A 14,409-nucleotide genomic window follows, 5' to 3' on the forward strand; every position below is an offset into this window, starting at 1 on the left:
TCTGCTTTAATATTGTAGTCATTCCTGCCGTAAAAGTTGTACTGTCATCTCTTTGTTTTTGCCCGTTTAATGTTATAGTTGTCTGCTTCGTCTTTCTTTCCTATGCTTGTATCGCGCTTCTGCTATCTAGTTATTGTGCATTGTAACATTTTTTTTTTTTTTTGTGTGTGTGTGTATATAAGTAAATTTCCTTGTCCCCGAACTTGAGTATGTTCATGCCTCCAACCAACGACCAATCAGGCGTGGCCCCTATCGCCGGTCAGCGTCCGAATCTGTAATTTCGCATGCAGGGGGGAGACGTTTGTCTCTCCACCCCCTCCAACGTAAGGAGAGTGCAGCGGTGGGCAGGTTGGCCCGAATAATTGTCCCTTCGGCGTCGGCCAACCGACCAACCGCCCGCAAATATCTTGACATACCGCAAGTGTCACATAGGAAGTGACCTTACAAGGAAGATGGGAGCTGTGTGATATCACTGTTACGCTACCTGTGACATCAAGGCTGACAGATTCGAGGCCCTCGCTAGGTTAATCCGCAAACAAAGGAAAAATGAGGGGGCTCATTATGAGGTACAAAGATAGCCAACAGCCACTGACACCATGTAAAGCATAAAAGATTCTTTTTTTCTGGTGTTGATCAATTTTTTGTGGAGGTGATCGATGTATCTCATAACAAGTCCCATCATTTTCCGTTCATTTGTTTGCTGGTTGTGTTTTCCAAGGTAAGAAACAGCAAGACACGCAACCCAGTCATTGATGGTAGCAGTAACTGCTTTCATTGCTATGTGAAAAAAGCATTAAATGGGCTTACATTATACTTGCCCCTCCCTTCCAACATGGACCTTGCTGAGCAAGAAAAAAAAAAGCAAAACTTGAACAACAGGCTATAAGCAGGGGCCCTTAGCTTTTGGAAAGAAATAAATTTTTTTAATATTTTGCCCTTTGAAAAGGTTTGATATAAACTTCATTAAACCTGATCTTTAACCACTTTTTAACCAAGAAGTCACTGTCCAGAAAATGTAGTTAGCAATGCAAACTGCTAAAGGTGCTGTATGGAAGGTAGCAGATGTACAAGATTAATTTGCGTGTCGTCTATGCAGTAAATTGTTGACAACTGTAAACGTTTTTTTTTCCTTTGTCATTCCCATGAGTTCGCTTAAGGGTGAGTTTGCACAGTACATGTTAGAAGCAAACCTCCAATGGGAGTAGATGGCAATGTATGTAACAAAACGAATGCAGTGAATGAGAAAAATTAAAAAACATGACTTGGGAAACATTTTGCACTAGTGTGCGCGCGCATTCATCCAATCCTTGCAAAAGAACCATGCTGGTCAGTTGAAAACAGAAAACAAAAGGAATGAAACAAGGAATTTAAGCACACAATGCTCCTCCTTGGCAACACAACACAGCTGCGTGAAGAACATGCTCCTGCACATCGAATGCTGCACAACCGACATGTAGAAAGAAGCATCACAAGAAAATAAAAGGCCCTGTGCAGTGGCTTGCCCCTTCAACCAGTAACGTATGCAAAGCAAGCAGCCTAGCATGCATTTGATACATATCAGTGTCACGTGCAGATCAATGCGCAGAATTTTTTTTCACTACTCAGCCCAGCAGTATCCCCCAACCCCTATCGTTCGACACAGAGTTTGAATTATCGTGAATCTGTGGTATGCCATAAAATGTTTACTTGAGAATCATATACTTTGCATATACTCGCGCTCAAATGTGTCGATATGCAGCCACACACTTATATGTAAAGCTCCTCCACATTAAAACATTTGCGATTTTTGTACATGTCAGCCAGTTCTGTTACATTTTATGCATACTTGTGCTTCCCCATGCAGAAGCAATTAATGGTTTGGTTTAAGGGATTTAATGTCTAAAAGCAAGTCAGGCGATCAGGGAGGCAGACTCAGCTGCCTCCAGTGAGCCAAGCCAGTCTTGCACTGCATTGCTAGCAAAGGCCAACAACAGTGGACCGAGAGCTGCTAATCCAGATTTGCAAACAATGATTGAACTTATTGCCTCCGGTTGCCCGTGCATGGGGCCTCTTTCCTCAACATGCTCCCTCTTCTCTCGTGAGAGTAGGGACAGAACAGCATGCGTAGCCAATGTGAACTTCACTTTTTTCGTGGTTTAAGCAACGAGTCACTACAGCCTTTTAAAGAACAATGCATGCCAGACAAGAACACCAAAACCCCATACCTCCTCAGAGCAGTACTCAGGCTCACATAAACGCAACAGTATTCATTTTAAGACCTGCAGCGGTGGCGTAGCGGTAGAACATCCGCCTCGCATGCAAGAGGACCGGGGTTCAAATCCCGGTGCCGCGCAATTCTCCACCGGATTAAAAAAAAAAAAAAAAGTCCGCGTGTCGATGGAATTGCATATACAGGTTTGGGGTGCGACCTGATGCCGGTGAACAGCTCCGGCAACGCACTCCCTCACCAGAACAGGAGTTGGCCACCCTGGTGCAGTAATTGGCCACAACCTCCTATGATAAGCTCCATCAAACCCCGGCCCTCAGTCACCAGCGGCTGCGGAACAACTGACCACGGCGGCGGTCAGACCTGTGACGCAGCAGGGGGTGCTGAGAAAGCCTGGCTCCGCTGGACAGGCCGCCACTGGAAACTGACCCTGGCAACGTTTAATGCTAGAACCCTAGCTAGTGAAGCTAGTTTAGCAGTGCTGTTAGAGGAACTAGAGGGCATGAAATGGGATGTCATAGGGCTTAGTGAGGTTAGGAGGCCGAATGAGGCATATACTGTAATGAAGGATGGGCATGCACTGTGTTATCGAGGTTTACCAGAGAGGCGACAACTAGGAGTAGGTTTCCTTGTCAACAAGTATATAGTGGGTAATATAGATGAATTCTATAGTATTACTGAGAGGGTTGCAGGCATCGTAATTAGGCTTAATAAGCGGTATAAACTGAAGGTTGTACAGGCCTATGCACCTACATGTAGTTATGATGACCAGGCAGTTGAAAGCTTCTATGAAGATGTAGAATCGGCAATGCGAAAAGTAAAGACGCAGTATACTGTACTAATGGGCGACTTCAATGCCAAGGTAGGGAAAAAACAGGCAGGGGACAAGGCAGTAGGTGACTATGGCATTGGTTCTAGGAATAGCAGGGGGGAGTTACTAGTTGAGTTTGCAGAGCGCAATAACTTACGAATCATGAATACCTTCTTCAGCAAACGGAAGAACCGGAAATGGACATGGAAAAGTCCTAACGGAGAGACTAAAAATGAAATCGACTTCATAATGTGTTCAACCCCCGCCAATGTGCAGGATGTAGAGGTAATCGGGAAAGTGCGATGCAGTGACCACAGGATGGTGAGGTCCCGAATTAGCCTAAATCTGAAGAAGGAACGCAATAGATTAGTAAGAAAGAAACCCATCAACGAATTAGCGGTGAGGGGGAGGGCAGAAGAGTTCAGGATCTTGCTACAAAATAGGTATTCAGCTCTAACTGAGGATGGCGACATTACCCTAGAGGTAAGGAACAATAATTTCAGAGATATCATTACTGAGTGCGCGGTAAAAGTAGGCGGTAGGATAGTTAGAGAGGATACCGGTAAGCTGTCTAAGGAGACGAAAGATTTGATTAAGAAACGCCAGAGTATGAAAGCTTCCAATCTAACAGACCAGATTGAATTGGCCGAGATATCAAAGCTAATCAATAAGCGCAAGGTGGCCGATATAAGGAAGTATAACATGCAGAAAATTGAGCATGCTGTAAAGAACGGGGGAAGCCTTAAAGCGGTAAAGAAAAAATTGGGCATAGGCAAAAACCAGATGTATGCGATAAGGGACAAGGCGGGCAACGTCATCACTAATATGGACAAGATAGTCAAAGTAGCCGAGGAGTTCTACACAGATCTCTACAGTACCCAAAGTAGTCAGGACCGTAATGAGATTGGCGGTAGGAAAAAACAGTCAGACGTTCCACCAGTGACGAAGGACGAGGTCAAGAAAGCACTAGAAACTATGAAAAGGGGGAAATCAGCTGGAGAGGATCAGATAAATGCTCGGAATATAACCAGCCCTTATACATAGCATTTGACTCAGTTGAAACCTCGGCGGTGATGCAGGCATTGCGAAATCAGGGAGTAGACGAGCCGTACATGAAAGTGCTGGAAGATATATATAGTGGCTGCACAGCAACCATAGTTCTCCATAAAGAAAGTAACAAAATTCCCATAAAGAAAGGTGTTAGGCAAGGAGACACAATCTCCCCAGTACTATTCACAGCTTGCTTAGAGGAAGTATTCAGAGACTTGGAATGGGAGCAGTTAGGGATAAGGGTAGATGGAGAATACCTCAGTAATCTGCGATTTGCTGATGACATTGCCTTGCTAAGCAACGCGGGAGATGAACTACAAATAATGATTGATGACCTAGACAGGAAAAGTAAAAAGGTAGGCTTGAAAATCAATACGCAGAAGACTAAGGTAATGTTCAACAGCCTCGGGAAGGAACAGCAGTTTACATTAGGTAGCGAAGTACTGGAAGTAGTAGGTGAATATGTCTACTTAGGACAGGTAGTAACCGCAGATCCGGACCATGAAAAAGAAATAACAAGAAGAATAAGATTGGGATGGAGCGCATTTGGCAAGCACTCGCAGATTATGTCCAGCAGCTTACCGGTATCGCTAAAGAGGAAAGTATGTAACAATTGCATCTTACCTGTACTTACCTATGGCGCTGAAACGTGGAGGCTAACCAAGAGAGTTCTACTTAAGTTGAGGACAACCCAGAGGGCTATGGAACGAAAAATGGTAGGGGTAACATTAAGAGATAGAAAGCGTGCAGAGTGGGTCAGAGAAATAACTCAAGTTACCGACATTCTAGTAGAAATTAAGAAGAAATGGACATGGGCAGGACATGTAGTGCAAAGAGAGGATAGCCGATGGTCGCTGAGGGTAACAAACTGGATTCCAAGGGAAGGAAAGCGTAGCAGGGGGCGGCAGAAAGTTAGGTGGGCGGATGAGATTAAGAAGTTCGCAGGGGTCAAGTGGATGCAGCTAGCACAGAACCGGGTTAAGTGGAGAAATATGGGAGAGGCCTTCGCCCTGCAGTGGGTATAATCAGGCTGATGATGATGATGATGATTCATTTTAAAAGCAGCTTTCTCCATTCATTGTGCATACCTGGCTTGAGACAGACTTATGTCTCTTGCCAAAAAGGGTTCAAAATGTAAGCTTCAGCCATTTTCACAGCACATTACATACCTGTAGTGATCAAAACCCTTGCAAAAAAGAAGTTATATATATACATAAGGTGACACTGTGACTAAAAGAGAATTATGAGCCCCAAAGAACTGAAAACTACACCAAAAAAAGGCGTACCATGACTTTCAATATGAGCTGCAGCCTAAAACACACAAGATGCAGGAAGAGCTCAGATTTCAAGGCAGACTGAAAGCCGCCAACATCAAAGATGGGTCCCTTAACTTTTCTTAAAGTTTTCGTAATCTGAAGAAATGCTCATTTGAAAGCTCGTTGAGTTGGTTTTGTCACATTGCATGTCTATAAAACAGTGTCACTCGCATTTTTTGTGTGTTAAAATACATACAGATGATGTTTGTGTGTTCGATGTCATAGAAGCAGCATAATTTTGACAATGCCATGAGCAGAGACACCATTTTATAAACATGCAATGTGGGAAAGCTACCTGAAAAAGCATTCAAATGCGCACCTTTGGCATTCAATAATTAGAACTAAGCCGCTAATTAATAAAATTTAAAAACTGGGCTCACCTTTGATGTTGATGACCTTCAATTTTCTAATACAATATTGCCCCTTAAAGTAAAAAAAACAAGTCGATTACTTAATTTTAGCAAATCGTGTAATCATTATGCTCTATGTATTGCAGACAATGCCTGCTTTGCTATACAATTCACCGGCACAGACCGTACTGATGTACCAGTCATAGGTATAGTAAAACAAAAATCTGTAAATGGTTAAGGGGGAATGCGGAGCTAAAGAGTCAACTTTTGAACTGTTGTGCCAATTTTGATAAAATTTTCAGGGATGGCTTACCTTCCTCTCATTAGAATATAATTTCAGTTTCATCACTTGAGCGAAAATAGAAAAAAGTTGTAGCTTCCATAATGAATAACTAAGTGTGTCAGCTTAGGAAAACTATCATTCAAAAATTATGAAGATGTATTAACTGTTCGTGCTCAGATAACTTCTAGGTAGTCCATTGTGCAGGATAAGGCCGATTGCAGTTCTTTATGACATTTTTCTAAATATCTGAGCAATTTAAAAATGACCTTTATTTTTATGTTGTCATATGTCATATATTTGAAACTTTTTTTCTTTAAGAATAATTAGGAATCCAAAAAGTACCTTAGTTTGTTACCAACAAAATTTTAGTCCAGAAATCACCTTTAGAGCAACCTTTGTTGAAAGAGTTTGGAAATTTAGTTTTCCTAAGGGACATACTCTTTCAAAAAGTGCGAACTGAGAAAAATCAGTTAAAAAATTTCAGAACATGCTATCCAAATTTAGGGCCTAAATTAATAAATCAATGTTTCCTGGCTGTCTTTTTCAACACAACACAGCCCTGTGGCGATTGCTTTAAGTTGCCTCTTTTGTTTTCAGCTTCCCAGCTGTCCAGCACCCTTGTCTGTGCTTGTGAAATACTTTCCTTCGTTGCTCGCTGGGCATGCCTCTTCATTAGGGCTCTATATTCTATATTTAGCTTGTCAAGCACTTTGGTCAGCCAGGCTCCCAGTGGTGCGAAAACAGTGTTCGAAGGTTACGTGCTACGTTTTAGCCAGATTTTGTTTTGATTTATCTTCCAATCTGCTGTTGCCAAGGTCAAACATTTGCCTTTTCCTTTTGTTTTTCTTTTTAGCTGTTTGCTGTACTCTCAATAGCAGGTCCTTTTTTCTAGAGAGCGCGAGAAACAAGTATTCTGACTTGAAGATACACTCCCCATTCAATTTCTTGCACACTATGCAGCTGCGTCGTGAAATCAGCGTTCATAGATGCTTTCGGTAGTGAGTGCACTCCATCTCGGGAGAAAAAAAAAAAACAAAACAAAACCTAATTTTAATTTTTCCGCTGTGCAGATAACAACCAAACTTGGTGAGAAGTTTCTTTTATGGATGCGCAATTCAAAACCAGCAAAACTATAAAAGGCATTTTTTTGGTGAAAACTGCGATTTTAGCCCCACATAAAAAAACTCACCTACTGCAAACTCAAACTCAAAACTGCTTTCAAAGTATGAATTACACTTCTTTTGACCAATTCCTGCCACATAATGTCATTATGTACAGAAACCATCACAATTTAGGCCCTCACTACATCATAAGGGAGTAATTACTCACTGACATCCACCCAAGCGCAGCCATACGGCTACAAACCAATATCCAACCAATCACTACATCATCGGCAGATCACGCAGCACAGCTGAGCCATGCTGTAGCATATATCGATGTTCTTTTTACAGTGAGGTCATGTTACGGCTGAGCAAACACTTAAATAAGCACTTTCTCTATCACTTGACAGGTGGTGGCATGCACACGATGCGCGTGCACACACACGCAAGCACGCTTGTAGAATAGGTTGACAGACGCGTCAACATATAATGAGACTTATTGATGTTTGACTGGGGCCATAATTGACAAAGGTAACTTTGGGGTGGTTGCTGGCGGCCTGACTGGGTCTCAAGCCCAAGGTTTCCAGCAAGCTGTGGAGCTGGTGCATGATCCCAAGCCAGGTGCACCAACCTGCCGGGGACTGCCTTGGCCCTGCCTAAGGAAGACTGGTCCCAGTCGAAACGTCAATAAACCTTGTTATGTTTTGGAGGGTGCATCTGCCCATTTTATATGCATTTCTTCTGGTTCACAGCGTGCTCATAGTCTCAACTCCTATATATATATATATACACATATATATAGGCAGGCTATATTCCTTCTGCAATATGCGAGTTATGATGCAACCTCCCTGGCAAAGCATGGCATGAATTGAACCATGCAATGACTGTGTAATAGAATACAAGTTTCAATTACTAGGCAGCTTAAAGTACAAATGAAAATGTCACTCATGCCATATTTAGCATGCTCAAAAAAAAACAAAAACACAACCCCAAAGTCTCAGGAGCGTGCCCCACCAATGTGTCACTGCACAGCTGGGACAAAAAGGGAACACACTGGTGGGCTGTGAAACATGGAAGTCGAAAAATTGTAAATGGGGCCGCGCAGCGAACCTGCTGAAGCATCATACTCAGGCTTGAGAAAACAAGTCAACGAAAACAGACACTCACTGAAGCTGCCATAAAACAGAAAGATGCCCCATTAGGAAAGGATGTTTTATACTCATTACTACATGTAATTTTTCAGGCCTCGGTACATTTTGCTGTGTTCATAGTGGGGGCATTGCACTTTATGTATGACAAATTAAAATTACGTTTAGGTCACATCCACTTATGTGGATGCAGCGCCTCAACATATTTCGTAGCAGCTCCATCCATGGGAAATGCCATTTAACTCCGACGCGGAGAAAGAACACTGCATACGGGTAACAATGAAACGTCACTACAGCTGAACGCTGAATCATGCAAATCACAAGTGTAGAAGAGTGCCCTGCTCACCGGCATAGTGGACCTCCCGGCATTGACAAAGGTAACTGTGGGGTGGTTGCTGGTGGCTTGACTGGGCCCCGAGCCCAAGGTCTCCAACGAAGCTGTGGAGCTGGTGCGTGATCCCAAGCCAATAGGCTCAGGTGCACCAACCTGCCGGGGACTGCTTTGGCTGTCCTGCTGCTGCTCGAGTCGCTTCTTGGTCAGCTGCAACTCCCGCGACAGCTCCTGTACAATAGGCGTGAATTACAATTCCTCTGCAGAGAACTACCTGTTTCTTCTTTCTTTCTGCACCTGCCCCACTCAGGCCAGCTGGCCATATGAAACTGATTCAATCGCAAATAATTTACTTGGTGCAAGCGAATTCCACACGATGACTTGTGCTTATTAATGAACTGCACATCCTGCCAAAGACAGGAGTGGAAGCAGGTTTGCGCATTTTGGAGCAGCTTACGAAGCAGTAATAAAGCCATTTTGAAGTAGCTTTAGAGCAACAAAACGAGAGTTTTGGGGCATTTGAATTATGCTTCAGAGCACGTTTCTAAGGTCAAACGCCTTTGATAATTGACGTTTTCTTTTTCTGAAATACAAAATCTCCAATCTGATTCCTCTTTCTCCTATTTATTTATTTAGAATACAACTCAAAGCCCTCAGATATGCGGTATTACATGATCCTTTTTGATTCTATGTCTGGGATTATCTGATAAATTCCTGAACACTGGTTATTTTGTTTGCCAAAAAGGCGCCTTCAGACCACAATAATGTGCCTTGACAAGCTTGGCCTTGGCGCCAGTGCCGCTCCTCTACTTTTTGCTTACTGTTGGATCGCAGACGACTGCAGCGCCACCTTGATCACCTTGTTTTTATGTAAACATGGAGAGGTCTACAGGGGTGGAATCAGCTCGAGACTTTTGGAGCAGCTTTTAGACAGACAGCATTGAAGAGTATACCATCCTTCAGCTTTACTTCACTGCCTCCTGCTAATAGTTCATCATTCTTTGCTTGAGCAATGCTGGGGCTCATTTTTAATATCTTGGCAGTAGGCCATATGCCTTTTCAACACTCTTGAGAAGCTTCCGAGTGATTAACAGTTTTGCCGTACCCACCCATAACACTTCAAGTATGATTTTGTCTGACGTAGGCCTGACGTGCTTCTCAGGGACAAAGGGGCTCGATGTTGAAGTACTGGCTTGTTTTCATAGTAAAAGCATTACAAAGACGAGTATTTTTTGCAGCTGGACAAGTTTCCTAACAGCTCGCGGTAGTTTACGCTATCTGCTTCGTTAGCTACTCTCCCTACTGGCGATTCAAAAGGCTATGTCACATGCATAGCAGAAATCACCTGTGGCTCACACCAAATTTACTTGTGAACAAATATTTATTATGCTCCATGCTTCCTTGCCTTACAAAAATTTCATTTCTATTATGCCCAGTGCAAGATACATTAACATCTTTGCGCCTGGTGCTGTGACATTGTTCCTGTGTTCAGCTAAATTTGACGGCAGAACATCAAGGCAGCCAGTTTGGAGCAGTTTTGGAGCAATATTGCATTTTGGAGCAGGATGGAGCAGGGAAAGCAGTTGGAGCATCGCTTCCACCCCTGCAAAGAAGAGAGAGATTTCATGCCTCTACTCCTATAATGAGAGCAGAAACTAGCATCTGGGTGACAGGTTTACCATATAAAGGACTGTTTATTGCTACACATACACAAAAATGAAAATATTACTGGTACTTTTGGAATACAGTCACCAACTGATTTTTTGGGCCTTCAAAGGGCCGAAAAAGGACCCAGAAAACCAGGCAGACCGAAAAAAAAGACAAAAAAAAAAACAGAAACGAATTCTCACTAAAAGAATCAAATTATTTATCGAGCAGATTGAAAAAAAAAACTGGTCAATCTGTTTCTGCGGGAAAACTGCGCAACAGTCAAAGTGGCACGATGTTGAAACAAAGAGGCGCTAGACACTGGCAAACCAATTTGGGCCCAGCCTCGCTGCTCTCACGTGACTCTACGTCAGCGCATTTTTTTCTCTCCCACATTAAAAATAAAAAGAAGTGGCATTAGTGGCAAAGTTCGTGCGCAGGAGCGGTTGAAGTCATCTGCTGCACATGTTGCCTTTTTTTTTTTTTTAAAAAGAAAGGCGACGGATGTTATATCGTGAGCTTCAGCAAACAGTCTGGAATTAGAACATGGGTTGGAATGCAAAGTTCTCTTGGAGGTTGTGTTTATTTGGGACACACGATGTATTGGAAAATGAAGTAAAACCAGCATCTGTTGTCACTTGGCAGTGGGTACTTTTAGGAGCACTAGACAGCTACACAATTTTAATTTTTTTTTTCTCTGTGCTCGTGCATCGCCGTCTGCAAGCAGACTCGTGCTGCTGCAACGCCGCTTGCAGCTGCTGCGGTTTGCACTGGCTCGCTTGTGGCTACACAAAAGCTGTGACATATAGTTGTGTGATAGAAGCATGCTCGCGCTGACTAGCTCAGTCTCCCTGGGGCAGAGCTCCGCCGCTGCCGGTAGACCGAACCGTGGAGGAGGGGCCCACGACGCAGGCCGCCCGATTTCATAGAGTAACAAGTCCACTGACTCAGGACAGCTAGCGGTCCCTGCTGTCGAGATTATAGGGACATGCAGGATGTATGCAACGTGAGTTTGAGGTTGCATAAAAACAAAATGGTAGCAATGTTGTGGCAATTCTTTGCAACTTTTGACTTGCAATCGAGAGAAAAAGTCAGAAAAATCAAATGAGAAGTTTCAAACATCCAAAATTTTGGTCGGTGTTGTACATTGACTCTATGGAGCGCATGATGGTGCCATGGCAGAGTCCGAATAATCAGACAGGTCTGGAAAAACAGGTATCCGAATAATCAGTCGGCACCTGTACTCACACGAAATTTTCTGTGCTATAAGGCTGGACACACATTTATTTTTAGCCTGCTACTGCCATTGTTGTGAATTTGCAAATAACTGTTTGAATGCCATGCACTCACTAATATCTGGAGGTTAGATATTGTCCAGATCACTGTCCAGTTAGAAGATTTAAAAATTAATGAGTCAAATTAATGAGGTTTTACTGTACTGTATTTGGGCCTTTGATGTCCCACTACTTGAGACAGTGACAGAAAATGAACTGAATGCCAATTGTTGCTAAATAACACTATACGGAGTTCTCAAACTTTGAAAGTGCAAACAAAATTCTGATAAGACTTTTGAATGTAGGTACATAGGCTGGTGTATTAGAGTGGCAATAGTGTTTCTTCATTGATTCCTAATGATAATTTGGACATTAAACGGTTAAAGGTAGGCTCATATGCCTAGTTTTTCAACCCTTCAGCCTTTTCTGCAAAACAGCGGTGCACCGGCAGCACGAGTTACGCTAGGCTGCTGCACTGTTTCACCTGACAAACAGAATGTGCGGTTTAACACAGGACAAGCCGTTTCTGCAGCATGCTGGCTGCTTGATATTTCTCTTGCTTCAAACATGCAGCAGTTAGCACAGCTTGCCAATGCAGATACCAAACACGTCTTGCCCTGTTGTTTCACTTCATCCAAGCAAAAACATTAAAAGGAGAGGAATTCGGGCATCCAATATTTTTTTGGCACAATGGAAAGCTTCCTGTCTAATGTGGTTGATTCCATAGCGGTTTTGTTACAAATAAAGTAGAAAATTTTTACCAAATATTTTTTCAACCAGTGTGTGCACGTGTTTTTATATTTGCCGCGAGATCGACCTTGAGGTGGCGCCACCGTCACTCCGGTAGTGTGGATCGGCGGCCGGCGGCGCTCGCAGAAACGCACGCTGCGTAGGTCTGCTTCCGAGTTTACGGCGGGTTTGTTGGCAATGAAACGTGTCTTCTGCAGTATTTCTGCAATATTGCAGAAACAAATCGATGGATTTCGCCAATGCAGCAGAAGAAGAGCGGATTTTAGGAAAACAAAGCACGCAACCACCAGACTTCTAGATTTACTTTGCACGTTTCTTGCGCTGTACCGCACTCACGCGCCTAATGCTTGGGCCTGCCTAATGACAGCTTTGTTTTTCTTATCGACTTTTAAACAGTTTGCGCGTGTTTCATGCGAGTGAGACCGGCGAATTTAGTGTCAAGCCCACGCAGATACCTGCAGTACTTTAGATTGAATCGAGAAAGCCTGGTTCATTATATTGTACTTGACTCGAGGATTAAGCAGGCTAAATGTAGCACTGGCAGCGCACTGCATGGCGAGTTGCTTTAGACTCTCTGGCCCAGACAACCACGCACAAGTATTCCCCAAAAATGAGATCACGCCGACACTATCAGGAAACCTCGCCGCCCAGGAAAGCTGATTGTTCACGTGTACAGCGCTGAGTGGATTGAATGTGTCGAGATGCTTTTTGCAGCCACTGTTACTGAATGTGATAGTGTATTACTGCATGCGCCACTAACTGTAAATGATTTCCTGAAACCGAGGAAAGTATAAGGGATTTCTGATGTGTGTGATATGTTAATATATAACGGTAAATTAGTAGTGTAATTAGTTTGTTTTGCAATGCCAATAAATTTCACCGTGTGAGAGAACTTTTACACACTTGACAGAATTTACAATAATCAGCGATTAATTTTCAGTAACGTTAAAGTGCAAGCTACGAATTATTCGCTGCGAAGACATCGTTATAAACTGCGCATGGGCACTGTCATGTTCTGGGAAGCAATTTTACAGGCTGAAAATTTCTTTATCACTAATTATTTAGCAGTGACTAAATCTTATGCGAAGTAAAATATTAGGGTTGCTTCCAAAACAGATGCCGGATATAAAACTATTCCGAAAGATATGGAGGTCATCTTATCATGCGACTATAAAGATGTATTTATTCCTCAACTAAACACTGATATTTAAGCCCGCATGAAGCTGTTTTACTCCCCTTGTCAGAAACGACGAGTTTGCTCGGAAGACAGCACTTGGACGAAAAGTGATTATAATGATTATAATAGGCTACCAGTAAAGTACATTAATCTAGGTGTATTAAGTAATATTTAGGGTAACAATTAGGTGCAAGGAATATGTTTCCCAAACATTCGAGCATTTCTCTAAAGCAAAATGTGCTCACTAAAACTTTTACTAATGCACAGAAGCCTTCAACAAAAAAAAGAAAAAAAAATGCACATTGGCCCAGGTTTAACGCATGAAAGCGACATCGGCTATGACGGATGATTGCAGAGGCTGGTTTTGGTGTTTTTTTTTTTCATTATTAACACCACATTTACCATGTGGAATTGTTTATTGTGCAGTCAAATCCCACAGCAGAGGAGCGCCTTTCAAAACGGTTGTGAGTGAATCCCCCGTTCTCGAAATCAGCAGTCGAGCGCCCTTACCATTGAGACACCGCGACAAAGGTTAAAAAAAAAGAAGAAAGAAAGAAAGAAAGAAAAAAAGTACTCACACAACTCTATTGTGCATACAGATGGCATAGCAGGCATAGGGTGGCCTGTTCAAACTGCATTCTGCTATATGAAGCAGTCTGCGGTGGCACATGTTTTAGTAGCTGCGGTATTCCAAACAGAAACGGGAATATGCGATTTCTGAGCGTTTGCATTAACTTTTATTGACGGCAGCGACCTGTTTTGCTTTGACACGGCAGTAACGACTGTACCACTTCGTTTGAGACATTGCATGCCAAAGGATCTCAAGCGCCGAAGACCACTACAAGACCGCGATGGATGATGTCCTTATCCAAGCATGACATGCTCGTTACGGACAAGTACATATTTTTTTTTTAATGAAGCGTAGGGTTATAGACCCCTTCATGGATCACTGCCTTGTCGTGGCGG

At 42.9% G+C, this 14,409-nt stretch overlaps 1 protein-coding gene across 2 annotated transcripts in view; it reads right to left on the reverse strand.

The window, feature by feature from the left end:
- Positions 1–14,409, reverse strand: part of LOC146206688 (coiled-coil domain-containing protein 186-like) — a 101,110-nt gene that overhangs the window by 23,847 nt on the left and 62,854 nt on the right. For both annotated transcript variants that reach the window (XM_084591482.1, XM_084591481.1), the window contains exon 13: positions 8,611–8,826. In XM_084591482.1, coding sequence (XP_084447608.1) covers positions 8,611–8,826 — 216 coding nt within the window. The remainder of the gene's footprint in view (positions 1–8,610; positions 8,827–14,409) is intronic.

Source organism: Amblyomma maculatum, chromosome 1, assembly GCF_055883805.1.
Source record: "Amblyomma maculatum isolate TAMU_Amacu chromosome 1, ASM5588380v1, whole genome shotgun sequence".
Classification (NCBI taxonomy): Eukaryota; Metazoa; Arthropoda; class Arachnida; order Ixodida; family Ixodidae; genus Amblyomma; species Amblyomma maculatum.